This window comes from Clytia hemisphaerica, unplaced genomic scaffold (genome assembly GCF_902728285.1).
Source record: "Clytia hemisphaerica strain Z4C2 unplaced genomic scaffold, Clytia hemisphaerica genome assembly, whole genome shotgun sequence".
Classification (NCBI taxonomy): domain Eukaryota; kingdom Metazoa; phylum Cnidaria; class Hydrozoa; order Leptothecata; family Clytiidae; genus Clytia; species Clytia hemisphaerica.
The window spans coordinates 104,912-122,079 of NW_027104056.1; the positions used below are offsets into that span (position 1 = coordinate 104,912).

General features: G+C 36.7%; 2 protein-coding genes across 3 annotated transcripts in view; both read right to left on the minus strand.

The window, feature by feature from the left end:
* The window catches only part of LOC136812197 (tetratricopeptide repeat protein 27-like), a 48,047-nt gene that overhangs the window by 3,174 nt on the left and 27,705 nt on the right, over positions 1-17,168 (minus strand). For both annotated transcript variants that reach the window (XM_067068679.1, XM_067068680.1), the window contains exons 17-23: positions 2,381-2,434; positions 2,057-2,155; positions 1,588-1,640; positions 1,385-1,463; positions 978-1,064; positions 694-754; positions 291-343 (exon numbers count right to left, since the gene is read on the minus strand). In XM_067068679.1, coding sequence (XP_066924780.1) covers positions 291-343; positions 694-754; positions 978-1,064; positions 1,385-1,463; positions 1,588-1,640; positions 2,057-2,155; positions 2,381-2,434 — 486 coding nt within the window. The remainder of the gene's footprint in view (positions 1-290; positions 344-693; positions 755-977; positions 1,065-1,384; positions 1,464-1,587; positions 1,641-2,056; positions 2,156-2,380; positions 2,435-17,168) is intronic.
* On the minus strand, positions 11,979-13,033 carry LOC136812187 (somatostatin receptor type 1-like). Its single transcript, XM_067068669.1, has one exon. It carries the CDS (start codon positions 13,030-13,032, stop codon positions 12,067-12,069), a length of 966 nt encoding a protein of 321 aa, XP_066924770.1. The 5' UTR covers position 13,033; the 3' UTR covers positions 11,979-12,066.

The window sequence follows — 17,168 nt, forward strand, 5'->3', positions numbered from 1 at the left end:
ACTCCATATAAGTTTATGCATGGATTTATTTCGAGCATCAAGTAAAGACGAAAAAGATACCACCACCTGATACACCAGATAACTTCACAACTACTAAAACAGTCTTTTTTAAAAAGCCTCCAGTAACCTTAAAGCTAATGAAGTCCACTTGCTCCGGCTTCTTTAAGCCGATTTTAGCCATTTTTCATTTTTCTATGTAATGAACATCTAAAAATTCTTTTCAAATTAGCTGGGCCCGTAAGATAGTAAATTAATTTGGTTTCGCTTTAACCTTCCTGATAAACACTTACTGATGATGTTATATGGGCGAATAATTGTTGTGTTTTTTTCTTCAAACGTCCAACTAGATGGTGTGAAAAATATTAATATAATTGTAACATTGAAAATACACATAACTTTTACAAATGTAATGACAATGTTCTCAAGAACTATTTTGAAGATCCTTAACGGTGAAAATTCAGGCATTAGGTATCAACCCAAATAAAAATGTGAACAATTTTCGATTGCTTATTCCTTTTGATGAAAATTCTCGTTTTTCAGATCTACACTCAAAAATTACAAAATTTTCTCCCTTGGGCTAAACAACGGTTTGCCCTTGGTATATCAGACTTCTCATTTCGCTTCTCTTGATATGAAACACTCTTTCTTACGGGTCAACCAAGCAAGAAAATAGGGAAAAGAGCAACTCTATACCATTTGCTCCGTTCATATCTACTTCATCTTTGAGGACTGAATCGACCAAAATTTGTAAAACCTGCAAGAATGTAACGAAATTTTAAGTCATTTGTAAGCGACTTCCAACTTATTAATCGGTTTGATAGAGAAAATAATATGTCAAAGGTCTTGCAAACAGGAAAGGAAAGGTTAACTGTAGTTTCAAGTTGCGATCATTTTGAAATTTTAAAAAGCTGATATCTGTAAGTATGAACAATCCATAAAAATCAGTTTAATAACTTAGAAAATAAAGAACCACATACTTCTCTATCCAGAGTCTTTCGATCCAAGTCAACCAAACGTCGTAATGCATTTATCATTTGATCGAAATTTCCAATATCAGCGGCAACCTATTGAATCCAGCAATATTATGATAAGCAAGAGTTTAAGACATATTAAACTTCTTGAGCTAAAGTTCTTAAGAAGAAGGGAGGTATCGAAAAGAAAGTGGTTCGTCTAGAAAGGGAAACAATCAGGCGAATTCTTGGAATCCATCTTTCTAGATGTTCTTGCTTTCTTTGCTCGCTATCTACCTAAACATTTTTGCGTCTTGAATAGAAAATTCATACCCTTAGGGGAGACATGGAATTTTTGAAAGGGCAAAACTTATGACGGGGGTGTCTCTAATGAACGATAAAATGGGAAATGTATCCAAATAAGGCAAACATACCAATAAAAAGTTTTCCCAAACTCTCCAATTATTGTAGCTCAAACTTGATGCTTGTTTCAATGCTTTGTATGCCTTCTTCCTACAGAGAGTGAGAAAAACTAGGTTTGATCATCGCAACTTAAACTTCTAGATTCGTTATGAAAGACCAAGAAATTAAATCAAGGATCAGAGCGTAGTTACATCTTTTTGAAAGGCTTTCTTACATTTGATTGGTGCGAATGAAACAAGCTCCCAAGTTGCTCCAGCATTCAAACATCTAAAATTAAGCCAAAATGTATCTTCTCATAAAAACAAAAATAAAACAACATCTAGTGAAATTTTTTAAGAAAAAGAAAATTCGCCTCAAAAATATTTCAGTCATTCAAGTTAAAAAGTTAAAAAGTACTCTGTACAAGAGAATGTGGCCCTTCGTGGAAACAATTCCTCAGCTGTCTAAAAGCTGTTGAATTTGCCACGTAAAATATTTGTTATAATTATAATTATTTTTATTATTAATAGCGTGTATCTCACGTATAACGCACGTAGCGTAGTACAATAATCCGTGGCAATGAATTCTGAAATTTCCGTAGATATCAGGTCCGTTCACAGAAATACCAAATAGCCACCGCAAATAGACTTTTGAAGAAAGGTTACCATAAAAAAGGGGAATCAGTGAAGATAAACATTTCTCACATCGGGATCCAGAGAAACAGATGCTTGAAAAGCTTTGATTGCTCTCTCCAGTTGTTTGATTCCCATGCACGCACAACCTAGTGAAAATGCCATTCCAGGCTGAAAAGTAAAATGTTACAAAAATGTATAATACTAGTTGTTTCGATCTTAAAACCCAACAGGGGCAACAAGATTATTCATCTGATGTAATATAAGTCTGTCGTAAATCTATATGTCAGACATTCTATGGAATTGTTTGTAAAACTTCGAATGGATAAATTCCAGTAAAAATTCCAGTGAAGATTAGTGATATAATAAAATAGCCCTCTTGGAAAGCTTACTTACCTGAAGCGAGTTGAGTTCCAAAGATTTTTCGAAATGTGGGATAGCTTGTTCGTACTGAAAGGAACAAATTGATTAACCAATACTACGATGGCTCTGAGGGTGAATCTCCTCTTCTTTTTGAATATGAAAGTTTTTCTACATTTAAACAAAAGGTGAAATTTCTTATGAAATTTGTGAACTGGAACTGTTCAATGGCCCAGAAGGCTTTTTTGTTTACATATTTTGAGGATTCCCCTGATTTTTAGCTGAGCCTCCTATATCCTAAGTCATAGCTAGTGAGAGTAGGCTAGCCTTAGTTAATTTATTAGTATATATTATATATGAATGTGGAAATGGAAAAAGGAGAAAAAGCTTCTCTTTTTTAAATTTCACTTCTCGGAAAGGAAAGAAGAAATCTTGAAAAAGAGAACAAAATTACTTTTAGATCCATCTTACAATACTTTACAGAGAGAGCACAGGAAAAAAATCTTCAAATCTCAATGTTTGGGAAGTACGTACTTCCGGATCCGGAAAATGATGTATTTCCCAAACCAGCCTCAAGCTTGGGATTGTGCAGCTTGTACGTAGGTTGTGAATACCAATATCACAAAGCTTAAAACCAGATCCGGAATAGGGTTGGGTAACTTGGTTTCCCAAACTTGTTAAAGTTTATTTCACATTACGGAAAATGGCTATTAACAATGCCAAACACAAAGATTGAGTTTGTGATTCTGTATAACACAATTGGGAAACTCAAATACCCAAATATGATATGTATTTGATAAATTCTTAAATGTATTCTATCATTCGTGAGCATTGGCTCGATAGCTCCCATTCGTTCTGTCATGTACTTGCGCTACTTTGAGAATCCCGGCACTTTGTCACGGCAGCGGAACAACGACGTGGTACCGATTGAACGACCGCACGGCGACTGAAGATTCCACTGAGCCCTTGCGACGCAAGTCTATTGCGAACGAACGAGGCCGCCCTCTTGGGACGCCTCACCTTTAGCGTTGTGTTACACACTGATCGAATACATCCTTGTAAAGTTATGATTTGAATACAATCTGAACAGTTTTGACCCAATAACTACTTGTGGTTTTTCTTACGCATGCGTGGTACAAGTTTGGGAAATTGATTTCCACAAAATGTGAAATCGATATTTCCCAATCTAAACTTTCTAGGTGAAATAATTTTTTATTTTTAGTATTTGAGGTTTTAGAAAGAAAATTTTAATGTTTTAAAAGGGTTTAATTAAAATTAAACCCAAAATCACAAGTTTGGGAAATTGCGAATCCCAAAATTATCTAATTTTTAGTTTTCCAAGACCAAGTTTTTGATTTTATAACAAAGTCTAGATCTTTATTTTATTTAGTATTTTCAACACTTTCTCTCCTTGAGATCTCTGATCTTCACCATATATATATAGTCTAGAAGTATAAAACCTTCAACTACTAAAAATGGAAACAATAAAGACAAAAACCCACAAAACAAAAAGACAATACAAATACAACAAAAATCTAGAATGAACATTCACAGAAAATCAATCAGGTTGGAGAAGAAAAGGAAAATATGATGACATGGAAATCCGTCAATGTAAAACTAGTGATCTAAAATGACTTTAAGGAAGAAAGTAACTCAATATGAGTTAAGATGGAAAGAAGTAACTCAATATGAGTCAAGAAATATATCAAAAAAACACATTATCTGTTCCTCAGTTTTCGACCTACACAGGATTTCGGCCATTTGTGAAAATATCCTCCTATATGATGGAAATAGGGTTGTGTAGGTAGGCCAAGCAGTGTTATCTAGACACCACCACAGATAAAAAGATGTAAAAAGATGTGTTTAGTGAAAGTATGAAACGCGCGCAAATATTAAATAAACTAAAACTTAAACTCCACGGAACCAGCCGAAGAAACTAAAATAACAATGAAAAAAGAAGTGTACTTTCTACTAGACAAAGTTGCCACACCTTTGACACGTTTCTGCCACAACGTTGTAGAAAGCATACTAGATGGGAAGGAACTGGGATTGGATCGCCACTATCTAACCCTGTGGCTCTCACACACATTTTACAGTTCAAAGAAGAAGATGGAAAGAGTGGGAAAAGAATGAGAATTTAAAAAAGTCGGACTATAACCCGGTTCGAAGCCCCGTACACCGTGACCGCTCACCGCAAGAGCTGGCGAACGAGTGAATCTTGAGAGAGTTGAAATCTTGAAAATTCTGAAAAATGACGAACTATAACCCGTCGAAGACTGTAATCTAACTTTGCGTTTTCAGCACCTTGACATCGCATTCTTTGTATAAAAACTTTGGCTTTAACTTTCAAGTCCTCGAAAAGTAACGTAGAACGAGCAATCCTGAGAAGTTCACCAACAAAAGAAGAATAAAAAATCGATTCTGGCAAGTTGCTACCTTTATGTGGCATTCGGACTATGGAAAAAGGAAATGCATCCCGTTTATCAAACAACTTATAAATAAATATCCCGTCTTTGATGGTAATATCCAGGTTTAAAAAAGAAGCATGATTACCAGAGTGCTCAATTTTGAGTTCAAGCTCATCTGGATAGATATCTCTATACACAGACTGAAACAAGTTACCGTCATTGATAGCACACAAATCATCAATGAATCTTTTGGTCGAATGAAAATGGCGAGCCTTAACCTTATTTTCCTCAATGATTCTGCTCATATACCTTTGTTCGTATTGGTAGAGGAAAAGATTAGTCCAAAATGGCGCCGGATCGATTCCCATGGGAATCCCGATCACTTGACACATAACAATATCACCTGCATTGAAAAAACAATTTTTTATCAGATGTTTCATAGCAGTTTTCAAAGAATTCTGTGTAAAAGTCACAGAAGATTTGGGTTTTGTTTTTGACCAATACGCTTTATCATTTTTAGAAATAGCGATAAACTTGCAGTTACCTGCATCAAATACAAAATCAATGACCTCTGATAGTTCTTTAATCAGTTTGTCATGAGGAATCTTTGTGTACAATGTACTAAAGTCAAAGGTGGAAATAGATTTGGCGTTTTTTCTTTTTATTGATTCGGTTGAGTGAATCTAGTACTGGATCACCACAATTTTGTAGTACCCAAAATTTATTATAATTGCTCAAAACTTTGCTTTTTTATGGAAATTTTCAACTTGTCTGTAAACAAGCTTAAAAACTAGACTGACAGATCTAGAAATCAGTTTGGTGGAACAATGTTTTGAAGCGATAATGAAACGTTTACCAGTAGGCGTCTTGTGTTTCTTTGGAGTCCAATAGATACATGGAAGATCCAAGTCCTTCTCAGAAACAGCAAGACCAAAACGTTTAGAAAAACGAACATTTTCATTCACCATTTCTGCTTTATTCTGATTAACTCTAATGTATGTTTCATTTCCTGCACCCAAAATCCCAATCTCCTTCAAAATTACTTCAACATAGAAACGTTTACAAATAAATGCAACGTTATTAGCAGCTTTATCAATGGGGACAATAACAAAATTAGTGTGTAAAACATTCAAATAATCAACAACATCTTGTCTTTTGAGCACAGAGCTCACTTTATTGTACCTGATCTTCTTTTTCAAAAATTTTATCTTTTTATCCACCTGTTTTAACACTTCAACCTTCCATTGAAGAAAGTTTTCGTCAGTCTCATTAATTTTGGCTGAAGTTTTATTCACAAAACTATCCAGACCACTAGAAATAACATCTCTGCATTTATTCCAATTGATATTTCGAGGTTCACGATAATTTGGTCCCTTGGATATCAATTTTCGTAAATGATTATTTTTAATGAAACTTAAATCTCCGGTCATGATATGACCATGGTCTAGATCAATAAAAGGAGAATCGTGACACTCACAAGATGGAAGGTTGGTGCCAAAAGTTTCTAAATCTGCTGTATTGATGGAATTTACAGTTTCTTTATAATTAAAGATTTTATTTCTAATCGTAGGAGTTAAAGAGTAAACAATCGATGGTGGATCTTTTTGAAGTTTTTCAGGAAGTTTGGAATTCACACAAGGCTTGCGAAGAATATTTTTGAGCTGAATAAACTCAAGACCTTTATTGTGGAAATAAATAGGAAGGATGTGGGAAGGAGATTTTTTAACATTAGCTTTATCAATTTTCATAGTCTTCGTAAGAAAAGTATCGATCAATAATTCATACCATCTTTTCAGATGGCTTTCGCAAGAAAAAAGTGAAGTGCTAGCTTGTTCTGCAAGTTTTCGTAAATTTGACTGTCGAAGCCTATCAAACAAAATGCGACATTTCTTGGAACGTTCTTCCGGAGAAAAAGAAAAAAATGGAATGAACAAGAGAATCTAGATCAGAGATCCTAGCCTTAACTTTGGAGCGGTAACGGTGCTCAACAAACTTAGTGCCATGTCTGGGAAGAGGTGGAAATAATTTCCCAGCCGGAATGTCCTTGTTCATAGATTTTACTCGCTCATTTAAACCATATGGATAAATAGATCGTAAAGTTTTTATCCAATGATCTTCTCTTTCTAGTCGAAGTTTTAACATTGCAGGATCAATTTTCCCATTTAAATAACTATCACCGGGCAAAAGTTCAAGAATCTGGATGGTAAAAGTAGCACCGGGACACACATTCTTATAGTGATCAATGGAAATTTCACAACCTGATTTTCCTTTTCTGTGAATATTCATTCTAAGATTAAGAGACACAGCACTTTCACCAACATATTGGACAAAACAAGACGAACACTGAAGAACATAAACATAATTTTGCACTTTGCAATTAATGTTATCCACATCAACATCAAGTGCATGGACTCTGCCAGTCATATTTGATTTTACAAAGTTATTTTTAAGTAAGGCGGGACAGGTTTTGCAGTCTGAACGACATTTGCGAACCGCTGTCCTGGGTCTGTTACTTCCCATCAGCCGATGAAACAGGACGACCTCCTACTGCCCTTGTGTTTGGAACACTGTTATCATCGACACCTTCTACAAGAGACTGTTGAGAAGTATCCGATTGATGGAGAGAGACCCTCCTAGGGGTATTAGCCCTAGGGGAGGCTGCACGGTCCAGGGGCTGCCTGGACCGTGCTTTGGACCTAGTATTTACCATGAAGTCGGCTAAGAAATTTTTTGTTTTTAGAAAGAAAAGTGGAAAGGAAATGGATACTCACTACCTCAGGTAGCAACGACAACCAGAATTACAAGGGGGAAATCCTCACGCTAGCAATCCCAATTATCAATATATATATAGTCTAGAAGTATAAAACCTTCAACTACTAAAAATGGAAACAATAAAGACAAAAACCCACAAAACAAAAAGACAATACAAATACAACAAAAATCTAGAATGAACATTCACAGAAAATCAATCAGGTTGGAGAAGAAAAGGAAAATATGATGACATGGAAATCCGTCAATGTAAAACTAGTGATCTAAAATGACTTTAAGGAAGAAAGTAACTCAATATGAGTTAAGATGGAAAGAAGTAACTCAATATGAGTCAAGAAATATATCAAAAAAACACATTATCTGTTCCTCAGTTTTCGACCTACACAGGATTTCGGCCATTTGTGAAAATATCCTCCTATATGATGGAAATAGGGTTGTGTAACTACTCAAAATGGAAACAATAAATACAAAAACCCACAAAACAAAAAGACAATACAAATACAACAAAACGGCATTACAATATATATATATATCACAAGCTTGGGAACAGCATTATTCCAAACCTAGTTGGTTGTTTTAGCTTTAACTTTGTTGTATAAGTTTTCCACATTGTGATTTTGGTTTTCCCAAGGCATGTCTAATTTAACTTAAACTCAAATGCCAAAGCATTAAGTGTATATATTTCCGCGTGTACTATATTTTCGCGTGTACTTAATTTCTTCAATTCAGCATTGCGGACGAAGTAAAACTCAGAATAAAAACATACTGGTTTAAAATATTTCGCTCTCTCTTAGAGCATCTTCAGTTTTTTTTAATAACAAAGACGTTTAACAATTATATTTAACGACGCTAGAACGGCATTACAATGACTTCTTCAGTTTTTGACGTCACGGAACATCTGGTACACTTCTTTCGCGTATACGTGGCAGTCTTTGTTGATACCTGATTGAGCCAGAGTTTGGAGTGTGCACATCCATTTATCTTCGGCTCGTTCTCTTTCTGCGGAGGATGAAAAGTCACTTTCTAGGATCATCACCTCAAGGTCAGCAAAGGAGTGGTCGCGATGGAAATGTTCTGCCAACTCTGAATTTTTCGGTCTCTTTCCAGCGGTGCTTTGAAAAACGCGTTGACAAGGCTTCTCCTGTGTGACCAACGTACAACTTGTCATGGATCTTGCATCTGGCTGCATACACAACGTTCTTCGTTTTGCAGCTACCACCATTGGGTGCACGTTTAGTGATACCATTGTGAGTGATTTCTGACTGGGTGACAATGTTCGGGCATAGCTTGCATTTACCACACGGTTTCGTGGTGTTTTGACGTGGTGGTCTTTCCAAGATATAATTTCGCACGATTTTGTTGGCGATTGTTTTTCGGCGGCGGAAGGCGACTGTTGGAGTTGAAGGGAAAACGGTCGATAAGGTGATGTCGTTTTTGACGATGTTGAAGTTTCGACGAAGAAGTGATGATAGGTGTCTGAGAGCTGGATGCCATGTGCAGACGAAGATGGATTGTTGATCTTGTTTATCTTTTTCTTTTGAACGAAAGAGAGATTCCCGACTGCTCTTCAGGACGTCTTTGTACGCGTTTTCAACAACATCGTGTCTGTACCCTCTTTTCAGAAAGTACTAAAGGAGTTGTTTGCCATGGTTGATGTAGTCAGCTACATTCGTACAAATTCGACGGATTCTGATGAATTGTCCCTTCGGGATGTTTCTGATGACATGGTTTGGATGACAAGATTTGGCATTGAAGTATAAGTGTGCATCTGTTGCTTTGGAATACACGCTTGTCTGGATGGTGCTGTCACGAAAACGAACCTCGACGTCCAGGAAATTTACGGAGTCAGTTGATTGATGCGTCTCGTATTGAATGGTTGATTTCATTTTGCGGCTTTTCGAAAAATTATTGCAAAAATCGATAAACTGATTCAGTGACTCGTTGCCATGGGTCCAGATGAAGAAGATATCGTCGATATAGCAGTACCAAACGAGGGGTCTGAGCTTGGTGAGTTCGTAATATTCGTCAAGCATTTTCGTCTCTAATGATGCCATGAAGAGGTTTGCGTAGTTTGGAGCCATTGGAGTACCCATCGCGGTTCCTTTGATTTGGTGGTAGATGTTGCACCCAAATCGGAATACGTTTGACCGTAGTACCAGAAGTATCAGCTTTTTTAGATAAGATGAGCTGATCGATTTCTTGTTGCGTTGTTCCAGATGATCAAAGCAGGCATTTGCTCCTTCTTCGTGATCGATGTTGGTGTACAGTGAAGCAACATCCATCGTAACGAGTATGGTGTTCGAAGGAAGCGATGGAAGATCAGCTAATCTTACAAGGAAGTCTTTTGTGTCGCGAATGTAAGAATTCGTTTTTTGCGCTTGGTATTTCAGGAAGCCGTCAAGGAATTCTGAGAGTCGGTTACTGCAGGATGAGAAGCCGGAGACAATCGGTCTTAGAGGCGGGAATTTCGAAAAGTTTTTGTGTAATTTTGGCAAGCCATAAAATACTGGTGTTCGTGGATTTGATAAATGTTCAGTTAATACGATGTGTTCTTTATCGGTGATTTTGGATTTCGATTTAAGATTGTCAATCTCCTTTCGTATGGTGTCTGCGTAATTCTGATTTGAATCAGTATCAAGCTGTTCATAGAAATGTTTATTCTCGAGTTGATCATTGCAGGCTACGATGTAGTCAGTCCTGTTCATCACGACAATTTTCCCACCTTTATCTGCTTTTTGAACGATGATGTTGCGGTCCCTGGAGAGTTTTTCAAGAGAATGTTGCTCTTCCCTTGTGATGTTGCTTTTCGGCCGTTTGGAATCATCAGCAAGCAGCTTCACAATATCCGACTTGATACAGGAAAGATAGTTCTCGAGATTCGGGCATTCACTATCATCGACTGGATCATAGTATGGATTGCGGTACGTTGATTTCATTTGGCAGCGTTCGGTCTCTTCACACGCATTCTCGGGGTTGGTAGACTTTTCGTCATGTTCATCTACCAAGTTTCGAAATTGATATCTCAATCGTTGTTTTCGGCAATACGCGTGTACGTCATCCAGCAGCTGTTCAGGATCTGGTGATGGTGACGATGGACAGAAAATGAGCCCCCTTTCCAGCAATGATAGTTCGGCAGTAGAAAGTTTGTGGCTTGACAGATTGTGGACGATTTCAGATGTTTGTGTACGTGTTGTATTGTCGTTCGATTTTCTCGGCACTTGTCGGACAGCTTGATCTGTTGACGGAAGCACAAAACGATTTGAAAGTTTTAAATCTGCTTGAATGACTGTTTTTTCTCTGATGCGTTGTGAACTTCTCGGCATTTTCCATTATTTTTATTATTTTTATTATTATTGGCATTGATCCATGACAAGTTGTACGTTGGTCACACAGGAGAAGCCTTGTCAACGCGTTTTTCAAAGCACCGCTACGACATTGGAAAGAGACCGAAAAATTCAGAGTTGGCAGAACATTTCCATCGCGACCACTCCTTTGCTGACCTTGAGGTGATGATCCTAGAAAGTGAATTTTCATCCTCCGCAGAAAGAGAACGAGCCGAAGATAAATGGATGTGCAGACGGATACGCGAAAGAAGTGTACCAGATGTTCCGTGACGTCAAAAACTGAAGAAGTCATTGTAATGCCGTTCTAGCGTCGTTAAATATAATTGTTAAACGTCTTTGTTATTCAAAAAAACTTAAGATGCTCTAAGAGAGAGCGAAATATTTTAAACCAGTATGTTTTTATTCTGAGTGTACTTAATTTCGCGAGTTTTTAGGCAAAATCTCATCTTGAGAAAATAGTACTGTTTAAACTTTTCAAAAACGCAAAATCGCGAAATTAAATACCCGAGAAAAGAGAACGATTTTTAAAGGGAAAAGTTATATTTTGCTACAATTTCGATACTATTTTTGCACCTGATATGTTGTGTTGTGTTTCGAGCAAAATTGGTCTTTTTCTTGTTTAACATTTTTCTTTAAAAATATCAAATAGAGTGAATCGCAAAATGTAAAAGACATACGAAAAATTCCAGAAAGTGGTAATCGCGAAATTTAAAGTACTTGCGAAATTTAGTAATCGCAAAAAATATAGTACCCGAGAAAATATGTACAACACTTAAGATAATAAGCATATTCTATGTCTGAATACTTTGAAAGCTTAAGCATACACGACCCTGACCAAGGAGCAGACACTAACTTATAAAAAGCGACAGCTCAAAAATCGACAATTATTGTTCAATATCCGATCCTGAAAGACCATATTTTACGGAAAGTAATCAAAGCTATCAAAGTTATTTCATTACGAATGTTAAAGCCAAGTAATAAAAGACATTTTATTCACGAAAAGTAAACTAAAGAAGAAAGTATCGGGAACGGAAAATATGAACACTAGGATTGAATCAAGAACACATTTCAGTTTAATTACATCTATTAATAGTTTGATACTTTGTATTAGTAATTAGTAACCCTAAGATCCACTAAGTAAATGGTTAAATCTTCATCTCATGCAAACCACAAATTAAGAGATTCTAAAAGATTCATTTTATTAGACAGCTTTCATTTCATATCTCTGCAGTTTCCTTCTGGTATTACTACTTCGGTGGCTCAGATGTGCCAATACATTGCTGATGAAGTTCAACACGCCAGCCAGTAAAGCAAACTCCAGCATCACTTTATAAAATCGGGTCAGTAAAATATTCCCTTCAACCGTCGTCTTATCAAAGTAACCTGTCGAGCTTAGCAACCAGATTGCACTGACTGGTAACCAACATAGAACAAAAATAAAGACCAGAGCTCCTAGAACCACCAAGATGTGTCTGCGATGTCGAATTCGTACTTGGTTGGTTTCCACTTGGTTTTTCGTACAACATAAATTACAAATAGTCATTATGTATGCGATGGACATGAATACGAGGGGTAAATAGAAACCAGCTAGAAAAGAAACGACGGCAAACCATCCGAAGAACTGTTCGCCAATCGGATATGTTCTTGAACAATAAGGGTGTGGTGCGAACCATTTCAATGAAAAGAGATTGGGAATGAATAAGAAGAAGGAAAGCACCCAAAAACCGATGATTGAACGACGGGCTTTCTTTAAAGTATATGTGAATTTTCGCAAAGGATGTTTGATGATTTGATACCTTGTGTACGACATGTAGCACAAGATATACACACTCGTGAAGGCGGCAATGAAGAAAATAGTAATACCATCTTTCAACGTGCAAAAAAGATAGTTTTCAACATTTGAAGCATTTTGTAGGACTTGTCGGACGTCAAGAAAAGCATACGGTATGAAACTAATGTATTGAACGATATTCGAAACACATAGGTGCACCACGCAATAATTGAAGTGGGTTTTCACCTTTTTACGTTGGATGTAAAACACAATCATGGCGGTATTCGAGAGCGATCCAAACACCATAATAGCCGCCGTGGTAGCATTGTAAATGACTGTTTCTTGTGGAGTGAAAAATTCCACCAAACCAGTTGTCTTATTACTCGAATTATGCATTGCCGCCTTGTTTCACTCATAGATCCTTATCTTTTAATAGAAAATGGGAATTGAAATATCATATCGATGTTTGATCACTGGGTTAGAAGATATCAAACTTTTGCGATTTAATCAACTGGAAAGTTTGAGAGAGAATAATACAAAGGTGTTAAGATAAGGAAGCGAAAACCAAAATTTTACAATAAAAAAAATACCACGAACAAAGAAAAAATATTTCCTCCCATGACCGTTTTCACAACAAAAGAATGATTAAATTGATATAAATATCAGTTTTCATGTCGACTTAGTCAAACTGGCCGGTAATTGATAATATGCTATTTTCATTTTTCATTAAAAGTTTAAATTTAGCTAACTTTTTCCTAATCGAATGAACTTTCCCGTCGAAGGAAGAAGTGTACAAAAGAAAACTTGTCTATGAAAGCTATATCATGTAAGAGAAAGTATATCACACAACTAAGAAGAGAAAGGTTGGATTGAAAAAAAGTGAACAGTCCAACATTAGCACCCAGAAAATAAGCTTCCATTAGAATGAACATCAAAAACAAGCAAAAATTAAACTGAAGGTTAAAAAACCGATTGATTTCTTAATCTCAAAATGCGAATGAAAAAATAGGTTGAATCAGGTTGAATTTCGTATTTGTGAACTGTGAGGCGCTAATTTTTTTTTTTTTTTTTTTTTTAACGACATAATCAAAACCAGTCCAAATAGTTCATAGCAGACGTCGCTGACTTCGTATCCTTTATCAATATCGAAAGTGAAGTGAAAGGGGAGCTCCTCAAGCCCCTCTTGAAAATGGATATTGAATTTATATTAAGTGGCATCACAGGAAAAAGTCTTTAAATCCCAGGCCTGGAAAATGACGATTTCCCAGGCATGGGTTTTCCGAATTTCAGGGTGTAAAATGCGCTTTTCCAGAAAAAAAATTTACCCCCACTGTGTTAAGGATATTGATTTTTCGAAGTATCGAACCCCCCTGGATATCCTACTTTATTAGTAAAGACCCCCTAGATATCCACTCTTAAAAATATGCACAACCCTTTCTTATAGGATGTTTACCCCTGGATATCGTATTTTTTACTTGAAAAGACACTTTACCCCCTGGATATCCGCTCCCTCGGAGATACAGGGCGATTCAAAAAAAACCGCACCCCTAGAATTTTTGACGTAACTTTTTTTATCTTTATTTTATCGCCATGAAATCTTCATACCCTAGTAGATTTGAAACCTGCATGTGCGATTTGAGGTTTATAGCTCAGATATTTCTTAAAATAATTATGACAGTTTGAAGAAAAAGTACGGTTTTTAGGAATGAACAAACCCTTTCTTTTCTGACGTCAAAAAAGAAAATACTATTCTTATGATCGGAGCATAAGAGTGCGTTTATAGAGTCCCCAGGGATACCCTGAAAGAATCCACAATGACAGAGAGGTACTGTAAGCCAATATATTTAAGTAAGTCCAGGAAAAATCAAGATTTTGGGCCAAAAAGACCAAATTTTGTACTCTAGCGAAAGTGGGTGGAAACACCTTAACGGCGATTTTTACTGATTATATAATGATCTGGAAGGAGGCAGGTGTTCAAAACCAAAACATTCTAGATAAATAAAATTTCAAAAACATTATAATGTTTAATTTATGAGAATCGCATGTGAAATAAAGTAGGAATAAGCCGCGGTTTTTTTAATCACCCTGTATTTAACCCCCTGGATATTCACTTTTGAACAAAAATCGTTAACACCCTGGACATCCGATATCCTCAACAGGGGGTGGGGGGGGGGGCACGGACAATTTCTGAAAAAGCCCTATAACGATTTCTCACGCCTGGCTTTTCCAAATTTTGTGAGCATTGGCTCGATAGATCCCATCCGTTCTGTCATGTAGTTGCGCTACTTTTAGAACCCCGGCACTTTTGTCACAACAGCGGAGCTGCACGTGAGAGTCAACTTAATGACTTCAAACCCGTCTCACCGATCCACGGAGCCCATGCGACGTCCATTGCGAACGAATGAGGCCGCCCTTGTGGGACGCCTAACCTTTGTGTTACACACAGACTGAATACACCCATAAGATGCTTTGGTTTACATACACAACTTGAACACTTTCAACTAAATAACCATTTGTGGTTTTAACTTTGCGCATGCGTATATTTTACATCCCGAGAAATTCCAGGTCTAGGAAATTCCCATTTTTGCATTAAATTTTTCCCAGGGCTGTAAAATGGCCAAAATCAACCCCAAAATTTAATCAAAATATGTAATCGTTAAAAAATCTTGGGGTTAAAAAAAATCACACCCCAAAATGGCCATTTCCAAGGCCTGTGATTTTAAGGTTGTTTCCTGTGATATGAAATTACGAGTAAACAGCAGTGCCGTAGCAACTGGGGGGGGGGGGGCAAGGGGGGGGCTATGCCCCCCAATAATTTTTTCAAAAATGGTTATTTTGCAAAATGCAGAGTTTTTCTTTTTTAATTTGTCATAATTGGCTTTTAAGTGCATTTTCAAGCAATCTAGAGCTCAAATTTTCAAAATTCCCCCTCTCGGGCCAAACCATGGTTGGCCTTCGCGGTGTCCCTAAACTTTAGCCCCCTCCCCCCAATATGAAAATGCTTCCTACGGCACTGAACAGGCGATCTTTTAATTAGAAATCTCTGTAAAAAAACCAGCAAATTTCTGAGATTGACGGTTCCAAACAACAGACGAAACATTTTTTTCCAAATAACTTAATTCTGAAAACAGTAGCCTTTATCTGGTGATCTAATACTTATTATTCCTTGTGGGAGTGTAATTAGACTGACATTTGTGTTGATAATTTGTAGCTGACAGGGAACCAGAGTTTCCAGTCACCTATTGACCACTGTTAAACCTCTTAAGGGTTTCTTTCGCTAACAATTCGTTACATTTTAATGAAAACCCTTAAAAGGGTTGAAAAAAGCTGGAAAAGTCTGTAAAGTGACTTTTAAATTTCAAAAACAAAAATAAAAAGTACGAAATTTAATTTATGAATCATCAAACAGAAAATTTGTTGCACCTTGGAAACAGTGTTTATATATGCTTACTCATATCTCATTTGTGTGCCATTAGGCTAGGCTAAGCTAGATTAGGCTATATTTAGGCACACCTGGTTTCCATGGCCTCATTTTCAGTATCATGTCTCAGTGTGAACTCAGTCTATTTAAGGCCTCACTTCAGTCACACCTCAGAGCTACCATTTTGTGTCATATCATGCTGACCGACCATAATGGGGCCATAATGGCATCATAACTCATAAGGCTCTAACTTTAAAAGTTATTCAATTTTGTGTCAATGATCAACTTCAACCTCAAGTCAATCATCATAGTAAATTCATTCACAGTATTCTTATATTGGCTACCTGGTAGGTTTCATCAATCTCGTTTTTGTTTTCAGGCAGCCATTTTGTTTTGTTCTCTCAGTACTCACTGATTAGGGCCTTACCTTGACATGATTTGTAGATTATTTCATTTAAGCCTTTATTTTCATTTAAGAAAGAAAGACATTTTATTCACGAAAAGTAAACTAAAGAAGAAAGTATCGGGAACGGGAAATATGAACACTAGGGTTGAATCAAGAACACATTTCAGTTTAATTACATCTACTAAATAGTTTGATACTTTGTATTAGTAATTAGTAACCCTAGGATCCACTAAGTAAATGGTTAAAGCTAAATCTTTATCTTATGCAAACCACAATATAAGAGATTCTAATAGATTCATTTTATTAGGCCGCTCTCATTTCATATCTCTGCAGTTTCCTTCTGGTGTTACTACTTCGGTGGCTCAGATGTGCCAATACGTTGCTGATGAAGTTCAACACGCCAGCCAGTAAAGCAAACTCCAGCATCACTTTATAAAATCGGGTCAGTAAAATGTTCCCTTCAACTGTCGTTTTATCAAAGTAACCTGTCGAGCTTAGCAACCAGATTGCACTAACTGGTAACCAACATAGAACAAAAATAAAGACCAGAGCTCCTAGAACCACCAAGATGTGTCTGCGATGTCGAATTCGTACTTGGTTGGTTTCCACTTGGTTTTTCGTACAACATAAATTACAAATAGTCATTATGTATGCGATGGACATAAATACGAGGGGTAAATAGAAACCAGCTAGAAAAGAAACGAC